This window comes from Papaver somniferum, chromosome 9 (genome assembly GCF_003573695.1).
Source record: "Papaver somniferum cultivar HN1 chromosome 9, ASM357369v1, whole genome shotgun sequence".
Lineage (NCBI taxonomy): Eukaryota > Viridiplantae > Streptophyta > Magnoliopsida > Ranunculales > Papaveraceae > Papaver > Papaver somniferum.
Window position 1 is genome coordinate 50,382,025 of NC_039366.1, and position 18,984 is coordinate 50,401,008.

The 18,984-nt window shown below is 34.7% G+C and overlaps 1 protein-coding gene across 1 annotated transcript; it reads right to left on the reverse strand.

The window, feature by feature from the left end:
- Positions 1-1,139: 1,139 nt before the first annotated feature.
- LOC113308486 (CASP-like protein 5A2) lies at positions 1,140-3,585 on the reverse strand. The gene is made up of 4 exons (XM_026556952.1): positions 3,450-3,585; positions 3,067-3,351; positions 2,211-2,343; positions 1,140-1,526 (listed from the first exon to the last, which is right to left on the reverse strand). Exons 2-4 carry the CDS (start codon positions 3,294-3,296, stop codon positions 1,335-1,337), a joined length of 555 nt encoding a protein of 184 aa, XP_026412737.1. The 5' UTR covers positions 3,297-3,351; positions 3,450-3,585; the 3' UTR covers positions 1,140-1,334.
- Positions 3,586-18,984: the final 15,399 nt, after the last annotated feature.

The following is an 18,984-nucleotide window of genomic DNA, read 5'->3' on the forward strand; positions in this document are numbered from 1 at the left end:
CACCAAACTCAGAGGCGCGACCCCAGAAGGATCATTCTGCAATCGAGAGGAAGGAACCCTTGAAGTTCTGGAGCTTCTAGGCATATCGAGAAGGAAAAACCCTAAACTGAAAATGTAAACCCTACGAAGAAGAAAAATGGAAAAAGAACACCGAAAACAAACCAACAAAAAACGATGGGGAAAACACAAATCAAAACTAAAAGGGAAAACGAAAAGAGATCATGAAATCATGAACAGCAAGAACAATTATGGTGAATAATTCTAGTATTCAGTCGCTAGAAAAATCGCCGGAGCCATTTTCAAATATATTTATTTATTTTATTTATATTTATTTATTTACATATATATATATATATATATAGACACACACGTATGTACGTGTTTTAGTGAAAGAATCTAATTACGATTTGATAAATTAAATTTTTTTAAGTAATATATTTTCCTTGAATGTGATTGGTTGAAAAATATATTGTGCGGCTGAAAGATTCTCCTCAATTTTGATTAGTTGAAATTTTAAATGGTGGGGTCAGAATCAACCAGAAGTTCCGGTTAATGAGAGCGCTCGACAAAACTCTGTTTTTATATAGAGAATTGGACATATTATAGCACAACCAGAGTTACATCAAAGAGATCACACTGTTAGCAGTTGTCATTCCTGCATAATTACTAGGAATATGAAAAACCTCCAACAGATTTGATCTTTTGTTTTCCTGGGAAACATCATTTAAAGAGATACAAGAAGTTGAAATTATATTATTATTATCTAGTTTAAGAAGAGACGTAATAAAGTCTGGCACGACATTCCATTGTTGTTTAAGAAAACCTTGTTTCCTTGCTTCCAAAATCCTCGAAGCTTCAGAGAATTGGACATGTGGTTGCAATTGCATAACCCAAAGACAGCTTTAGACTATGCTTCAAAAAAAAAATCTACACTGTCAAATCCGAGATTACTTCACTATTAATAACCAGCTGAAACGCATCTTTACACCACGACAGTAGTCATTTCTATTTGCCGTGGATATGCAAGATACTAATGCCAAAATGAGGTCAAAAGGTTAAATGGTCAAGATACTAGGATAGGATCCCACAATTTTGTGTTAGGATTCTAATATTGGACAGGTTCGAGAAATCATAAGATACACAGTAAGTATGTAGATCTAATGCTTCAGAAAGATGTCAAGCAAAGAACTATATGTTATACATAAAAACATATATATATACACACACACATACCGAGGGTTAATCAAATGTCTAAGTCCTGGTGGTATAATAATAGAAGTAAACACCCAATAAACAAAAAGGAAAAGGAAAAGTTAAATTTGCGTAATTCCCTTTCAATGAGCAGCCAAAGACCAGAAGTTTAAGAGAAATGATGGTGACACGGTGAACCAACTCAAGAAGGCCATTGCCGTTGCGGTCTCAAACCTAACACAATGGTTCTGGCCACATTCATTAAGATCATTCCCAATGAGTACTGTGATGCCTGCAGATGCACATGCTGCAGCAAATGTCAATGTGGATGTGATCTGCATCAGAAAAAAAACATTAAGACATACAAATAGGTAATTCTTAGTTAGAAAATAAAGCCGCAGATCAGAAGAAAAAATGAAGACGATCTCTAAGTATCTCCTCACTGTTATGGATGTAACTTACACAAAACGCAAATAATCCAAAATATATGTTTAGATAGTTGACCAAAACACTTTTTAAACGCAGGAGAAAGATTAAGAACTAAGCCAAACAACTAGATTTTGAATAAATAAACATCCAAAAGAAAGAAAACAGAAATCAGTTATCAACACCTTGAGTTTAATTACACACGCACAACATGGAAATTACTTTCTTAGCCGGCATAATAAGAAGCCCACTTGTGGAATTGTGGCAACTAAAAGTGAATCCAATCGGCCACATAATAGTGTCCATAAAGCAGGAAATAACTCCAATTTCACAACATATTCTTCCAGTCCACTTTGCTTGAGATTAGATCAAAGTTTACATCAGCACCCACCGTGGCAGAAGTTATTAGTTACAATTTGACGTTTAATTAGCACCAACAAATCAGAGTTCCTAGTATGGACTACTATAAGCCTATATCAAGTTCTGAAGTTGTAAAACCCATGGTTCTTTAATGGATTAGATAACAAGTTATACACGATCATTACTAAACACCACACTGTAAAGCATCATAACTTCAAATATTATGCACTTACCCCGTCTCCAATGGTGAAGAAAACAACAACACGAGAATTCCGCAAACAACGACACACTAGAAGGGCATATATATCAACCATGGCTAGCAAGAGACTCCACGAGCTTTGCAACGCAACCGCCACAACAAGGTAACTAACACATCCAACACAGTAAAATCTAGCGTCATTGAGCAGAAATTTACCAAAAAAACAGTTTGTCTCCTTGCAGAAAAATTAAAGACCAATTACAAAGCCTCAAAGTATAATACTTCATACAACCATCTGAAGGAAATCCTCATCGAGTGACAATTAACTTGAGCATCACAATCAATATGCAAATCCGCGACATGTATCACAAAAAGATTTATAAATTTGTTGATCCCTGAAAGGAGAGTTCTGACTGAGTAACCATATTTTAATTTGATGTATTGCCACTAGATAAAATGGAGCTCTTTGTGAGTCCATACAAAAAGGAAATTCTTCACAAAGCAGTCTCACAGTCCATGTTAGAGAAGTCAATTTTAATTTAAATCAAAACGAATTCCAAAAACAAAATTGTACAGAACTAGTAGACGCAGTTTTCTTATGTAAAAGATTGTACAAACGGCTTATTGGAGTTGCAGCAGGCTTATTGTAAGTATGTTCCGCGTAAAAGTAATCGAGCAGCAGATTCTCTAGCTAAACTTGCTAGGAAATCCAATGTAACTAGATTCTGGGTTCTTAATCCTCCTGACTGTAGAGGAAGGATAGCCCCATTTTGTTGTACTGTATAGTTGGGTTTAATATATATTCCAGTTTCAAAAAAAAAAAAACTAGATATAACAACAAATACATAAATTGCTTACTGAAGATCATATCGAAAGAGAGAAGAGTATACCAGAATGCTGTTACAGAAGCGAAATCACTAGTAGAAGTCATAACAGAAAGAGCAGCAACTGCAAAAAAGAATTGACAAATCCTTAACAAAAGACCTCCTAAAGTACCCGGCATGCCTTGAACATCTTTCATTCTTACTCTAACTGGTACTTCATTAACTACACCACCACCATCAGTCGTTGTAAGTGGTGGAGCTTCTATTGGGTGAACAGTTGGATGACTCACGTTCATCTCTTCTTTCACCCCCTTCAATTCTTAATATAACCCCTAACCCATAACCATGGAACTACAACAAGAATTTTACAAAATTAGGTCAAATTTTACAGAGCAGAATTAGGGTAAATTGAAGAGATAAATGAATTAATTATCACCAACTTTACATACCTCGATTTTATTCGAACCAAATTTTCCAACCCTAATTCATGAACAAGGGGATGAAATGAAGAGAGAAGTGTAGCTTTCAAGACAGTGGGACTAGAGAACGGAGAATGAAATGCACCAAAACAACGGTCCCCCAAAACCGAGATGTAACTTGTAAGTAAGCTACGAATGGGCTTTTTTAACGGGATTTAACTGGGGGCTACACAGTACACTAACTAATTTTGAACGATTTTTTGGGACCATGGTTTTTTTGGGACCATGATCTTATTAGGCCACCTACCCTATAATTATAAGGGGTGTCCTAAAACATTGAAATGACTAACCTACTCCTAACTTAATTTAACTGAAAACCAACCCAATAACCACCTATATATATAACCACCACCTCCTCCCACCACCACCTCCCACCATCGCCGATTACCACCACCAACAACCACCGATTACCGCCGCCGCCGCCGCCCACCACCGCCGATTACCACCACCACCACCACCTCCGGTTATCACCACCACCAACCACCGATTACCACCACCACCTCCGATTACCACCACCACCAACCACCACCAATATATATGTAGCTTAATTTAAAACATTAACAAAGATATTCTCACAAACCTATTACTTGTCATTCGTTTTTGGTTGAATAAATGAGAAGTAATAATGAGTTGAAAATGGAAGATGCAGAGAGGTTTAATGGAGGGTTTTTTATTTCAGAGAAAAGTTCGGTTATCAAGAATTATTTTTTTCTTAACCGAACTCAGAGTTCGGTTGATTCGCAAAAAAATACTTTTAACCGAACTCCTTGTATTAGAACAACACAAGTTCATAAGTTCGGTTCCTTCGCAAAATAAGGATATCACCGAACTTTGGTTTACGAAAATAATGAGAAGTCCACAAGTTCGGTTCGTTCGCAAAAATGTTAAGTTTTCTTCGTAACCGAACTCTACCTTTGAAACTTCGTAACCGAACTCTACCTAATTCGCCAAGAAATAAATTTCGTAGTAACCGAACGTTTGCCTAATTGCATATATGCATATATAAGCCCAGTTCGGTTGATTCGCAAAATATGTTGAAGTTTGCGAACCAACCGAACTTCTAACACTAGGTTACTTTTAACCTGCAGTTCGGTTGGGAACTTGGTTGTGTTGAAGTTTGCGAACTAACCTAACACACAAGATGTACCCAAATAAATTGTTAAGTTCAAAGTTCTGTTACCTACCATTTTATCCTAGGTAACCGAACATTACACTGTACGACCAAAACCTCCATTAACGAGCGAGTTCGGTAACCTGCGTGTTTGGAAAACGTAACCGAACTACAGTTTCATGTGTTTTCGGTTAGATGTTCTTGACATATGGTAACCGAACTGGCCCAAATCTACATAAAAAATTTCATTTTTTTTTGAAAGTTTGGAACAATTCAACCAACATTATCTAAGTTTGAAGCCTACCTGGGTACCCAAATACCCTTCCTCCGGTTGTGGTTGGTAAAATCCATCGTTTTTCATGTTTTCCTTCTTCATCTTCTCTAACTTTACTCTCTCAATAATTCTACTTCTTTAAAATAAAACATCTGATTTTTTAATCTCACTAATTATCTTTAACTTAATCATCTCACTAATCATTATACTAACTATTATTAACACTAACTAATCATCATCCAAAATTAATCAGGAGGGTAATTTAAGTATTAATATAAATATCTAGATAAGGGGTGACCTAGATTTACTTCTAATGTCTTTACCCAAAATAAAACCATGGTCCCCCAAAAAAACCATGGTCCCCAAAAAATCGTTCCTAATTTTGGGTGGCTGGCGGGCTGTTGGATAAACAAAAAAGGGTCACTTAGAAATAATTTCTAAAGAACCATTTTTTGGGGACCTTGATTTTTTTGTGGGGACCATGATCCTATTTTAGGAAAGACATTATAAGTAATCCTAAATCACCCCTTATCTAAATATTTTTCTTAATACCAACTTTACCCTCCTTAATTAAATGTGTTAGTTTAATGATTAGTTAGTTATTAGTTAATAATTAGTATCATTAGTAATGATTAGTGATTAGTATGATTAGTAATGATTAGTTACCATTAAGAAGTTCTATTACAAAAAAAAATGGAAAATTTTCTTTGCGAGAAATTTTAAATTTTTTTGCGAACTTAATTTATGATAAAAAACGAACTTAATGATTAGTGATTAGTATGATTAGTAATGATTAGTATGATTAGTTATCAGTAAAAAGTTCGGTTATAAAAAAATTGAAATTTTTCCTTGCGATGAAACCGAACTATATATTTGGTGTGACCATTAAATAGTTCGGTTAAGAAACATTTTTGCAACGTAACCGAACTAGTAGGTTCCGTTGGGAAATGTTTTTTGCAACGTAACCGAACTATTAGGTTCGGTTGGGAAATGTTTTTTGCAACCAACCAAACTATTAGGTTTGGTTGGGAAATATTTTGCGAAATAACCGAACTAAGATTCGGTTGGGAAATGTTTTTCGCAACTAACCAAACAACTAGGTTCGGTTGGAAAATGCTTTTTGCAACTAACCGAACTATAGGTTCGGTTGGGAAATTTTTTTTTCTATTAACCGAACTATTAGGGTTCGGTTGGGAAATGTTTTTTGCTTGGGAATTTTTTTTTGCGAAATAGCCAAACTGTTCTTCATGTTCATCATTTCCATTAGGTTCGGTTAGTTCGACAAAGTTTTTCACATAATTCCTAGCCGAACTTCTCTCTGCAACTTCCATTTTCAATTCATTTGATGGTTAATACTCATTTTCAATCGAACGAGGAACGTCAAGGAAAGAGAGAAGAAGAAGAAAATATTTTTTTTAAAAAACTAAAAAAATTTCAATTCCCCCTGTTTTTTTTTTTTTTGATTTTGATTTTGATCTTGATTTTGGTTAATAGATTCATTTAGATTAGATATATATGATTATATTTATATATAGTTATTAGGTTAGTTTTAGTTTAAATTAAAGTAAAGGGTAAATGTGTCTTTACCCAACTTTAGGATACCCCTTATAAGTATAGGGAGGTTGGCCTAATAAGACCATGGTCCCCAAAAAAAAACCATGGTCCCTAAAAAATGGTTCTTTCTAAAACCCCTCATATGAAGATCAGGGTCCTCTATCAAGGCTATAAGTTGAATAGGTGAACTCCTACTATTAGCCACTTATGTTTGCCGACGATCTATTTATTTATTTTTTGGGAGAATTCTTGGGTCAATGTGCGACACTTTAAAAGAGATTATTCAGAACTATTTAGATTTATCTGAACAATTACTAATTTCAACAATTCGTCGATCTGCTTCAGTAAAGGTAACTCTACTTTGAGAGATAAACTATTGTTGAAAAACTGGGGTCAAAAAAATGTCCGAAGATGAGAATTTGGGAATTTATCTTCTAAAATCTGATTTTAGAATTGCAAGTTTTGATTATCTTGATGACAACCTTATGGGGAAGTTAACAGGTTGGAGACAGTTTTTCTTGAATAATACAGGACGTACAATTTTTCTAAAACAGTTTCTTTTAGCAATACCAATATATCAAATGAGAATCTGCCTGCTTCCTTAAGGAGTTACTCAACAATTGGACAAAATTGTGCGTTGTTTTTGGTGGGGACATCCTTATAATACTAAAAAGACATATTTTATAAATTATAATAAGCTTCAGCTGCATAAAGATGTTGGAGGTTTGGGTATTAGGAGTATGGAACTGGTTAACAAAACTCTCATCTGCAAGTTAGCTTGGAGGTTCCTAGAAAACAGCAATGCAAGATGGGCTCATCATTTAGACATCAAATATTTAAAAGATGAATCTTTCTGGACTGTGATAGAAACAAAGAATTGTTCCTCAATATGGAGTAGTCTATTACAGGTGCACGAGTTTTTGGTGCATAGGGTCTTCTGGCAGGTTTCAAGTGTCTCTGGGATTAATTATTGAAGAAACGTGGATACTCAATCGGTTAGATCACATTATGAATCGATAAGAGTCTTTTTCCTGAAAACGTAAAAGTAGTTTCAGACTTGACTATTCCAGAGAATTCTACATGGAATGTTGATATTGTTGAAAGTTACTTTCTCATAGAATATTTTTGAGGCAGTAAAAAAACATATGTATTTGCAGTGAATATATTCAAGATATGCTGATTCGGCCTCTTTCCAAGTCGGGTAAGTTTACAACAAAATCTTGTTATAAAATCTTTGCTGATTTTTTTCCTTCATCTTCGGGTATTAGTGTTTTTCCATGGAAAAAGCTTTCGTCTTATAACAACATCACTTCGAAGATTTTTATGTTCGGAAGGAGACTTCTCCACAATGGTCTGGCGGTCAAAGGCAATCTTATGAGATTCAATTATAATATTACGCACATGTGCGCTTTCGGTAAAGTGGAAGACAAATCAATTGTGCATCTTCTATTCAATTGTGTTTAGGCCAGGGATGGAGCCAAGGGTTGACTAACCCTGTCTCTACCCCCCCCCCCCCCCCCCCCCCCCACACCACCACCTAAAATGATGAAAACCATTCTAACACCCTTGCATTTAATCCCATATTATGAATTTAGTCCATCTTTTATTTTGGATTTAGTCCATATGTTTCCATAAAAATTTTTTAACCCTCTTCAACCTTAATATCGGGTTCCGCCACTGGTTTAGGCTAAAGCGGTTTTCAATAATGTCACTATGTTTTCCTCATTAACGACTGACGTTCTCGACCCTAAAGAAGTTTCTAGTGAATGGATGTATGATGAAGACGAGCAGAAGTTTGAATTGGGTCTATGTATCTTATGGAATCTATGGAAGGAAATGAATTATTTATTTATTTTGGAATCTCTCTCTTTATGGGAAAAGTTATAAAGATGGCAGTGTTAGAGTAGTGCTCGTTCGAACTCACAAGTGTTGCTATCTCAAGCTTGTTGTCAAATTTAATTGATCAAAATTATATCTTGATTTCTAGTTTACATCTAGTCAAGTCTCGGATTAGGATAAAAGTGTGTAGTTGAGTACCAGACATCACTACATTCTACCGTTTGAAGGAGAAGATCAACCGAAGCTTTTGGAGAACTTCATCAACAAAAGGTAAGTTAAGACTAAACCACCCATTACTCAAGTTTTCACCTTTCTATCTATGCGATAATGTCGCATGACTAAATAGGACATTACATGCATAACAGAAAATTCGTGTCAAGTTTATCTTGTTAATCATTCTCGAAATATATTGACTAAGCTTAAGAAAATTTGTTCATACTTGATGAATTTGGTTAAAAATAATTTATTGTTTATGACCTAAATTATGATTCAAGATTTAATCATTTGAAAATATCCTGGAACAGTGATATGTGTGATTGATGTTATTCGGGAATGTTTCAAATTGATTAGTAAAGAGATATACAATTACTGTAAATCTGGATATAGGACAATATGCATACCAGTTCACATACTGGCACAACTGTTATAGGTCCGGAGCCGTAGTACATGTATCAGTGTATCTATAGTTCGGCAACGACTTTTGGTACGCATACCCGGTATGCACACCTTACAAAGTTTGTTGACTCGTGAAACAGGATGGTACGTGTACCTAGTATGCAAACCGTAAAAGATCTGTTGACTCCTGAATCAGGATGGTACACATACCCAGTATGCAAACCAGGAAAGATCTGTTGACTCTTGAACCCATTTTTGTCTTAAGGGTATACAAAACTGGTACACGTAATATGACAAAAATACTCACGAACAAGAATACATTACACGTACCAGGTATATGTATTTACCCTGTCGAATATTTTCAGATGCATCAGAATTATTTCTATGAGATAATCGACATTTGAACAACTCTCTAAAAACATTATCTAGACATATTTGATCACATTATAAGCTATGGTTGTGACTCAAATTGAAAATAATCGGCATTTGAAAATAGCCTGGAACAGTGATATGTGTCATTGATGTTATTCGGGAATGTTTCAAATTGATTAGTAAAGAGATATAAAATTATTGTAAATCTGGATATAGGACAGTATGCATACCAGTTCACATACTGGCACAACTGTTATAGGTCCGGAGCCGTAGTACATGTATCAGTGTATCTATAGTTCGGCAACGACTTTTGGTACGCATACCCGGTATGCACACCTTACAAAGTTTGTTGACTCGTGAAACAGGATGGTACGTGTACCTAGTATGCAAACCGTAAAAGATCTGTTGACTCCTGAATCAGGATGGTACACATACCCAGTATGCAAACCAGGAAAGATCTGTTGACTCTTGAACCCATTTTTGTCTTAAGGGTATACAAAACTGGTACACGTAATATGACAAAAATACTCACGAACAAGAATACATTACACGTACCAGGTATATGTATTTACCCTGTCGAATATTTTCAGATGCATCAGAATTATTTCTATGAGATAATCGACATTTGAACAACTCTCTAAAAACATTATCTAGACATATTTGATCACATTATAAGCTATGGTTGTGACTCAAATTGAAAATAATCGGCATTTGAAAATAGCCTGGAACAGTGATATGTGTCATTGATGTTATTCGGGAATGTTTCAAATTGATTAGTAAAGAGATATAAAATTACTGTAAATCTGGATATAGGACAGTATGCATACCAGTTCACATACTGGCACAAATGTTATAGGTCCGGAGCCGTAGTACATGTATCAGTGTAGCTATAGTTCGGCAACGACTTTTGGTACGCATACCCGGTATGCACACCTTACAAAGTTTGTTGACTCGTGAACCAGGATGGTACGCGTACCTAGGATGCAAACCGGAAAAGATCTGTTGACTCCTGAATCAGGATGGTACACATACCCAGTATGCAAACCAGGAAAGATCTGTTGACTCTTGAACCCATTTTTGTCGTAAGGGTATACAAAACTGGTACACGTAATATGACAAAAATACTCACGAACAAGAATACATTACACGTACCAGGTATATGTACTTACCCTGTCGAATATTTTCAGATGCATCAGAATTATTTCTATGAGATAATCGGCATTTGAACAACTCTCTAAAACACATTATCTAGACATATTTGATCACATTATAACCTATGGTTGTGACTCAAGATTAAAGTCTTAAAGTGTTATATGAAAATGGCTAAGCTTATAGTTCGTCTGGCTAGTTTCGGATAACCTTTAATGAACAAGTCATTGTACACGTTCGGTTACAGTTCATCCTAACCTGAGTGTATATTTTGTTATGTTAATCTCAAGTCAAGTTTTCATCTAACGGTGAATATTGATTAATTGATTCCAAAGCTACCTTAGATTAATCGAAAGCAACCTTGATCTTGAAAGTCTATATAAGGAGAACCTCAAGCAACTGGGATATTTGAGTCCCTGACACTATTCTCGTATGTCCTAGTTGTAAACTAGAGTCGTCCTCTCCTTTAAACCTTTTTAGGTTTAGCGACTAAAAAGACTTCACCTAGGAATTTGTGAAGCCAGGTCCAGCTATCTTTATCTTAATAGTTCGTGTATCCTAATCTCGCTACTGATTGTTGAGACTTTAGCTCCAACAGGTGAGATAGATAGGAATCACAAGGTTTCTTCGTCTCAGATTTTGTGATTCCACAGGTATATTCATCTATAACGGTTCTTTGTTGAAATCATAGTAGGAATTACTTGTGAGGTAAATAATAATCTAGGATGCTCTTATGGAGTCGTAAGTACCGAATTTTGAGGTTTGTTAAACTTTGTCTATTGCAATCAATTTCCTATCTCACCTTGATCTTTGATCAAAACGGAAATCACATATATGCTTGTGTGTGGGAGGCAGATTGGTTTAAAGCCTTCAATTGAGTTGAAGCAACTCTTAGGATGTAAAGGACGTCAGTTAAAAGAATCAATTACGCAGAGTCTTGCGAGATTCAAGAGGCGTAAGGAGCACGACTGTAATTGAATCTCTGTGACGCTAGATTGGGTCTCAACTACATTCCAGTCCGATGTTTTGATAGTAGGCTAGAGTCTATAGCGACTTAATACAGTTTGGTACTCAAATATGGACAAGGTCCCGGGGTTTTTCTGCATTTACGGTTTCCTCGATAACAAAATTTCTGGTGTCTGCGTTATTTTTTTCCGCATTATATTGTTTATCTTTATGATTGAAATATCACATGTTGTACGTAAATCAATAAGTAGATACGTCAATCTTAATTTTCGGATAAGACTTGATTGATCTTGAAAATTGATCTCTGGAATCATTCAAGAACTCTCACAGTATAATCAGGTTCACGGACTTGTCTCTGAATAGATATTGATTGTGATAGAAAGAGATATAAACTCTTCATATAATTCTTGATTGATATTCATTAAGTCGTAACTCTCATAATTTTATTTGAATTTAGTCCATACTGGTTGCCTAAGAAAAAGTTGGTGGTGTATTTTGGTACCCCCGTATTTTCAGGCAGATATGGACTTCATGAATTGTATTGCTGTGAAAAATGGTTATTTTGATATGCAAGTTCCAGAAATTGAATCTCATCTTTGAGAACCACCTCCCCCTCTCTTTACGAAGATTAATGTTGATGCAGCTTTCATCCCTACTAAAGGTGTTGTTGGGGATATTTCACATGATAGTTCTAGTTGCTATCAGGGTAGTTCTAGATCTTTGTTTGACGTGGCTTCATCGATGATTCCTGCAACTAAAGCAGTGTTGCTGGGAGTTGAGTTGGCCAAAAAACTTCATCTAAGACAAGTAATAATAAAGGGAGACGTTTCAAATGTAACTGCGACAGTTTTGGGTGATGACAAAGATATCCCATGGAGCATTCACTCAATTGTTAGGGAAATCAGTGGTTCAATAACTCATTTTGATATGATTCAATTTCAGTCTGTCAAGAAACATCTAAATAAGTTAGCGCATAATCTTTGTCAATATACGATATGCATAATAACATTGAGGGATGGTGGAATTCCACTTCTCCTCCTGTTTGTATCCCTTGAAACCTCAGCTGAATGAGGTAGTTATTTAATAAACTTTTAGGGCTTTTTGAAGCCCTTTTCCCTTAAAAAAATATATAATTTTCGTCATGAGTAATTTGTCGTTACTTAATTATTAGTGTTAATCTCATTTAATTGGGATTAATCTTATTCGATTAGAGTTTGATAGAAAGAAATCATTTATCATTTATTATTTTTAAATTTTACTCTTCTAAAACCTTTTTAGACTTTTCTTTTTACTTTTAATAATTTTTTAAATTTTCTTTCAGATTTAGATCAAAATTCGCTTATGTACTAAATTACGATCATGAAAAATTTCATCGAGTCTGTAATAATAAATATTTTATGAAGAATCGTCATGCTTTAATTTATAGACCATGACGACTTTTTATGGTTAATTTTTGTTTTAAACTAAAGACTCATCATAAAATTAATATTTAGAACAATAACGACTGTAATGGAAAATTATATAAGTTTATTTTTATTTCAAACTTGGGAAGTACTGCCGCGGTTTAAATCTAAAACCACGACGACACAAAATAGCTTCCCAAATTTCAATTAGATTCGTTATGGTCGACAAATTTACATCACGACGAATTAAAAGTGCAGTTATGGTCTATAAATTTGAACCGTGACGATTTTTCATGTTTAATTTTAGTTTTATTTTAAAAGATTCGCCCCATGGTTTAAATATAAAACGATGATGACTATAACGGATATTGCACAGGCGTATTTCTTCTTTAAAATTGACGAGAATCGTCACGGTTGAAATTTAAGACTATAACGATTATATTTTTTTACTTTTTCACCCAGAATTTATGTGGGTCGTCATGGTCATAATTGTCGACCATGATGACTGCGAAAAAGATTTAAAAAAAAATAAAAAAAAATATCAAAAATGAAGTATTAAAAAAAAATCAGAGAATTAAATAAACAATGTATGTTTAATGTAAAAAAATAAAGAAAATGTTGTAGGTCTGCGGCCCAACTAGATACCTAGGGTTTTCTCTTAACATGTATATAAAGGATATGACATACATATAACCTGATCATTCTATTGAATAAAAATCATTTTCCTTCTCTGCCGCTTTGTCTTCTTCTCTATGATTCTATTGCAACACGTTATCAGCACGACTCTACCAACGTGCAATTTTCTTCTTCGTTCAAGATCGGTCATGGATTATTTCTTAAAGATTAGCGTGGTTCTAATCCTATTTGTTTATCATCATGGATGCGTTACCAGGTATTTCTTTTGAACAAAGAAATCATGTTTTCATAGTATATATTAGGGTTCCACGAATGTATGACTATCAAACATAGAGATTTCACCGATAAATTTTCGTGAAGTTTTAATATATTAAACCCAACTAGGTATTACATATTCTGTAAAAATTCAATCAAATCGGAGATTGAAGCTATCTCCAAAACTTGTTTTTTATGAAACTGTTTACGTTCAGAAATAAACCCTAGTTTATCACAACATAATTAAACTTAATTTTTAAGAATTCCAACCGTTGGATTATGCTATAGTTTTGGTAAATTAAAATAATAAATTAAAATAATTTTTTTTTGGTAAATATTATATATTGTTCTTGTTAATCTATTGTGTAAATTTCATAAAGATCCAACCATGGAAAGTACTCAAAAGTACGTGATATTTCCAGCTGTGTCCACAGAAATGTGAATTGGAACAGTCATATGGCGTAATATATATCATTTTATCTAGCCGTTGAATTACCTTGAAATTTGTTACCGTAAAATTTTGATGAATTTTCTGTAAAAAATTTCATCATCAGATATGTTTACAGTTTTAGGGTTAACAATATATTGGGGCCTCTATGATAATAGTTTCAAGTTTATTATCAATGGGCCTGAGTACTTCATATATAATGAACCATATATGTGCACTTTTGTTAACCATGACCTAGTCAACCCAATAGGCCGGGCCTTGACCAAACCGTTTACCGAGTTTTGACTAAACCATCTCGATTATAATTTGACCTTTTGGACTCATAAGTACTTAAGTGCCATTAAGGAGCCTCTGATATAGAAGTCATTTGTGTCTGTCTACAAGGGTTTTACAAAAGGTGACATGCGTCAGAAAAATATTTCCATTTTTATCTTTTCAACTTCATCCATTATACTAAAGTAACAATAGATCTTGAAGTATATTAATAAGAGATTCACGGTATTTAGTAAGATATTCAACCCCATGTAAGTGGTTAGGAGGCATGTGAGATTCTCTTTAACAACAATGTTTACATTCGGATAAAGAAATTTCTCAACTTGAGGTAATTGTGCCAAGGATAAATATGGAAAGAACCTCGAAGAAAAAAGTGTTAGACGTGCTAAATCATACCAATATTGGTATACTAGAACATGTGAAAGAGTTGGAAATGAACCTTATTATAGGTATTGGTACAAGCAATGTAATGCGGGTATTATAGCAACAACTAATTTTCATCTATGTAGGGAGGTTTAAGGAACCACAAACTCACTGTATGTTAGAGGAAGGTCATACTGTAGACATGAACTTTAATGGCAAGAAGAACTTTGTCTTGCCAATAGACTTACCCAAATTTGATTATCTCATTCAATTGAACTAGATCCACTGTCTTTATTTATGAAATGAAAAGTATATCATTACCACGAGACAAAAATACTCTAATTAAAGCACTTGAAGTATAAGGATCATCATGTACATTTCATCCACATGAATCGTAACACTATAAAGTACTTGAGATAAATACATTTTTGTTACGTGATAAGGCCACACCACTTATTAAATCTCTTCAGAAAAGACTCGATGTCTAACTTATAGTGGTTTTTCCTTCCCCTAACCAAGGAATATACACTAGTTATTTAACTAATTCCTTATAATTTAGTGTGACTACTATGATTCGATCATCGAGAGAAGCACTACTCAAACTTTGTTGGCAAGAGGAAACAAAAATGAAAAGTCACAAAAGCTTTATATGTACCGAGAGCTAATCACACCTTGTTAAATTCCAAAAAAAAATGCAAGTAGGTATTATATGGAAACTCATGGTGATGAGAACGTAATTGATTGCATCTTTTTATAACCTTTAATGAATGTGGAAGGAAGCATATTCTTAGAGAAATTTATGAGTCAATTTGGTGAAATGTAAATCACTGGTATTTGGATTATTGGATCCGAATTGACCCTGAAAATTAAATATTGGGTATGGACTCATATAGACTTTGGCAGAACCATAAAGCCACTTTGGTTGTAACATGATGATCGTTTTGAAATGACTCTTACGTACGTCACTTTATTTGAATGAACGAGACAACGGGAAAAAGATTGACAAAATACGAAGTGACAACATATCTCTAATAAGTGTTTTCTAAAGTACTAGATCCCCCCCCCCTATTGTGCTTGTAAGTGAGAAAGCATATCACTCATTTCACAAATTTTTCGGTGAAACATGATCGAGACCATCCTAAGATGCTGATGTTGTTTCAATTGTGTGTTGATGATTCGTTCAAGACTTGTGAAAGCAATAGATTTTCGACATAATAAAACTTAAAAATAAAGAAAAATTAATTCAAAATTGATTTCAAGATATTAAAATTAACCAAGACCTAGATTCCACTATTACACATGAATGAATGTTGCCAAATATTTCAAAACTATAATTAGCCTTTAAGTCCTTTATTTCTTAATTCACAAATAATCAACCATATTCTCAAATATTAATTTATTCTCTAAGCATAGACTATCAATTGATTAAACAAAGTATAATCTATCAAATTGAATCACAATTAATTAAGAAAATTATGTAAACGACTAAACATTAAAAACTCTGCAAAAGCAGTGATTGAGTGAATTATAATTTAAAAATTAGAGAAAATGAAATAGTTATCCATCATTCATGCGTAAATAGCTTCATCCATTGCCTTGGTTGCGCGAGAATTAGCTCATCATAATGGAAGCACACTCAAAATATGATTTCATTGCTCAAAAGGTGTTCACAAATAATAAAATGGAGAAAAACTATTAAAAACCGGGTTTGTAACACTTCTTTCTGTTACAAACTACTCCCTCCGTTCCTTTTTAATAGGCTGGTTTCTATAAATAAATGTTTCAAAAAAATAGGATGGTTTCCTAATTGGGAAAGTCAAATGTTACTTTAATTTTCTGGGACCACTTTTTTCTTAACTTCTTTTGATGACAAGTGTCATGTGGACCACTTCACTTTACTTCTTTTGTTGACAAGTGTCATGGGGACCATTTCATTTCATTTCTTTTATTGACAAGTGTCATGATGACCACTTTCAATGATTAGTACTCTTAACTTCCTTAATTTTCTCTAAAAACAAAACCAACCTATTAAAAAGGAACGGAGGGAGCAGATGTTACAGAGAACGATACAAAGAATTTGTCACTGACATTGTAGCAAAAAACGACAGTCCTATAATGTCTAATGTTCTTCCTATTCTTCACTGCACCAACAGAAAAGAATTTTCCTCCAAGTGATTCTCCCGACTCTATGATGCTCTAAACTTCTCACAATTCTCTCTTCTCTAGTTGTTGATGTTGTCGCGACATTTCCATACAGCCTCTGCCAAAAATCCGACCACATCTCTATTTCTCTTGCATTTTGTGATGAAAATCAGTAACACCTTCTAACATCGTTCTTGTTGCTTGTTTCACGAGCCTGCAGTAGGTAGCCACCATTAATCAACACCTGTTTAGCCAACGTTAAACCCTTTGTATCCTTGACAGTTCGAACCAGAGCTCGATCTCCCACAACCAAATCCAGAAAGAAGGTTGAATAGAAGATAAAAGCAGCTGTCTGAAACCCTTTTCTTTACATGAGAACGCCACCTGCTTCTCCTTTTGACAAAGGTTACTTGATGCCTTGGAATGTGCTGCCACGTCCACCACTCATTTGACTCAACAGCCCCACGTTCACTCTTTTAATTGCTCAACTCTTCACATGCTCGAACAAACCAAGGATCTATCCAGCATATGAACACGCTCTCTTTCCGGTGCCATGAGGTGCTTTGATCATTTTTGTTGCAAATGCTCTTTTAACTTCTAATTTAGCCGTTTATTCTCGAGATGGTCGAATTTACCGGTACTTTCTACAAAAGCACTAAAATAGTGTTATTAGTCAAAATACCGAGTCATATCTAATATAAATATGGATATAAAATGTAGCTCTTATGTGTTTTTCAGATACGAATGGAAAACAATCCATATTACAAAGAAAACAAGGTGATATTTAGAAAAATATCCATGCAGAATGCGGACCATTAAAGTGACTTATGGCTCTGGTGGATGTTTTGACATTTTGAACTAGTTATAGTTCCCAAAAAATTTTGCATTTGGAAAACTACTAGCACATATGATACATGTAAGGGCCCACCACCCCTTATAAATGCTAGCAAGTGTACATTGGTGTGAAAATGGAAAACACACAAAAAACACTTGCAAGTATACAAGGCCAAGTTTTAGTATAGAGAGTAAGCAAGGGATCAGTCCACAGGGAGTGGGAGCATACGAGAAATTTTCCTAAGCTAGCAATGGAGACAAGGAACTATGACAGTGAGCAAGGCAAGGTAATATGGCAGATGCAAAGAACCAAAACAGTTAACAAACCAAAGCAGTTAACACAAGATGGCAAAACAGCAAAGATTAAATGGCAGAGGATATAAAATAAAAATAGCAGGGAACCAAGGCTGTAAGCCAAGGGCAGGGGGAGTTTGTGCACTGATTTCAGTGCACAACAGCTACAAATTGCAAGGAATTAAACAAGCAAAACAGGTAAGGAGATAAACTGAACAGGAAGCAAAACAGAACTGAATTTAAGTGACTGTAAAAGGGATTGTGGCTAAGCTAAGGCTTAGTATCCACCTTGTGTCCTAATCAAACAACATATTTCTAGGTTGAGTTGAAAATCCTATGCATACATCTAGAATGGGAGGAAAACTAATTTGCTCACTAGTTTTCCCCTAGCATTGACTGTCTTTTGACAGAACAATCAATCACAGGCACTATGAGCATTAACCTCTTCCCATTGCTCAAGCAAAACAGGGCAAGGAGTTAACTATCCTAGCAACTTGTCATTTGACAGTGCATAAGGCTTCAACTGAGCCTCAGCCTAATGCAGTTTAGCTCATGCTAAACTTATGAACAACAATAAACATCATACAGGATAATTCAAACAACACACACATAACATTCAAAATAATCAACTGTGATAAAGGGACTGAATTTGAAATTGTAATTAAAATTTCTTCAAATGTCTCCTGGCTAGTCCAGAGATCCCCTTCTATTACACACCCACCCATCTATTTATACAAACAATAAATTTTAACCTAAAATCCCCCAAAACAGTGAACTAGGGTTCTGACAAAAAGTGAGATTAAATCACCTCATACATTGAAAACTACTCGAGAACTTTCACCCATGCTTCCTTGTCGTCTGCTGATGCTACCCATGCCTTCGATTTATCCTCTAACCTCACCTATTTCATCAACTCCTAACCTAGGGTTCCTGTGAGATGAAACGATTAGGAGGTGATGTAATAAGTGGCTAGAAAA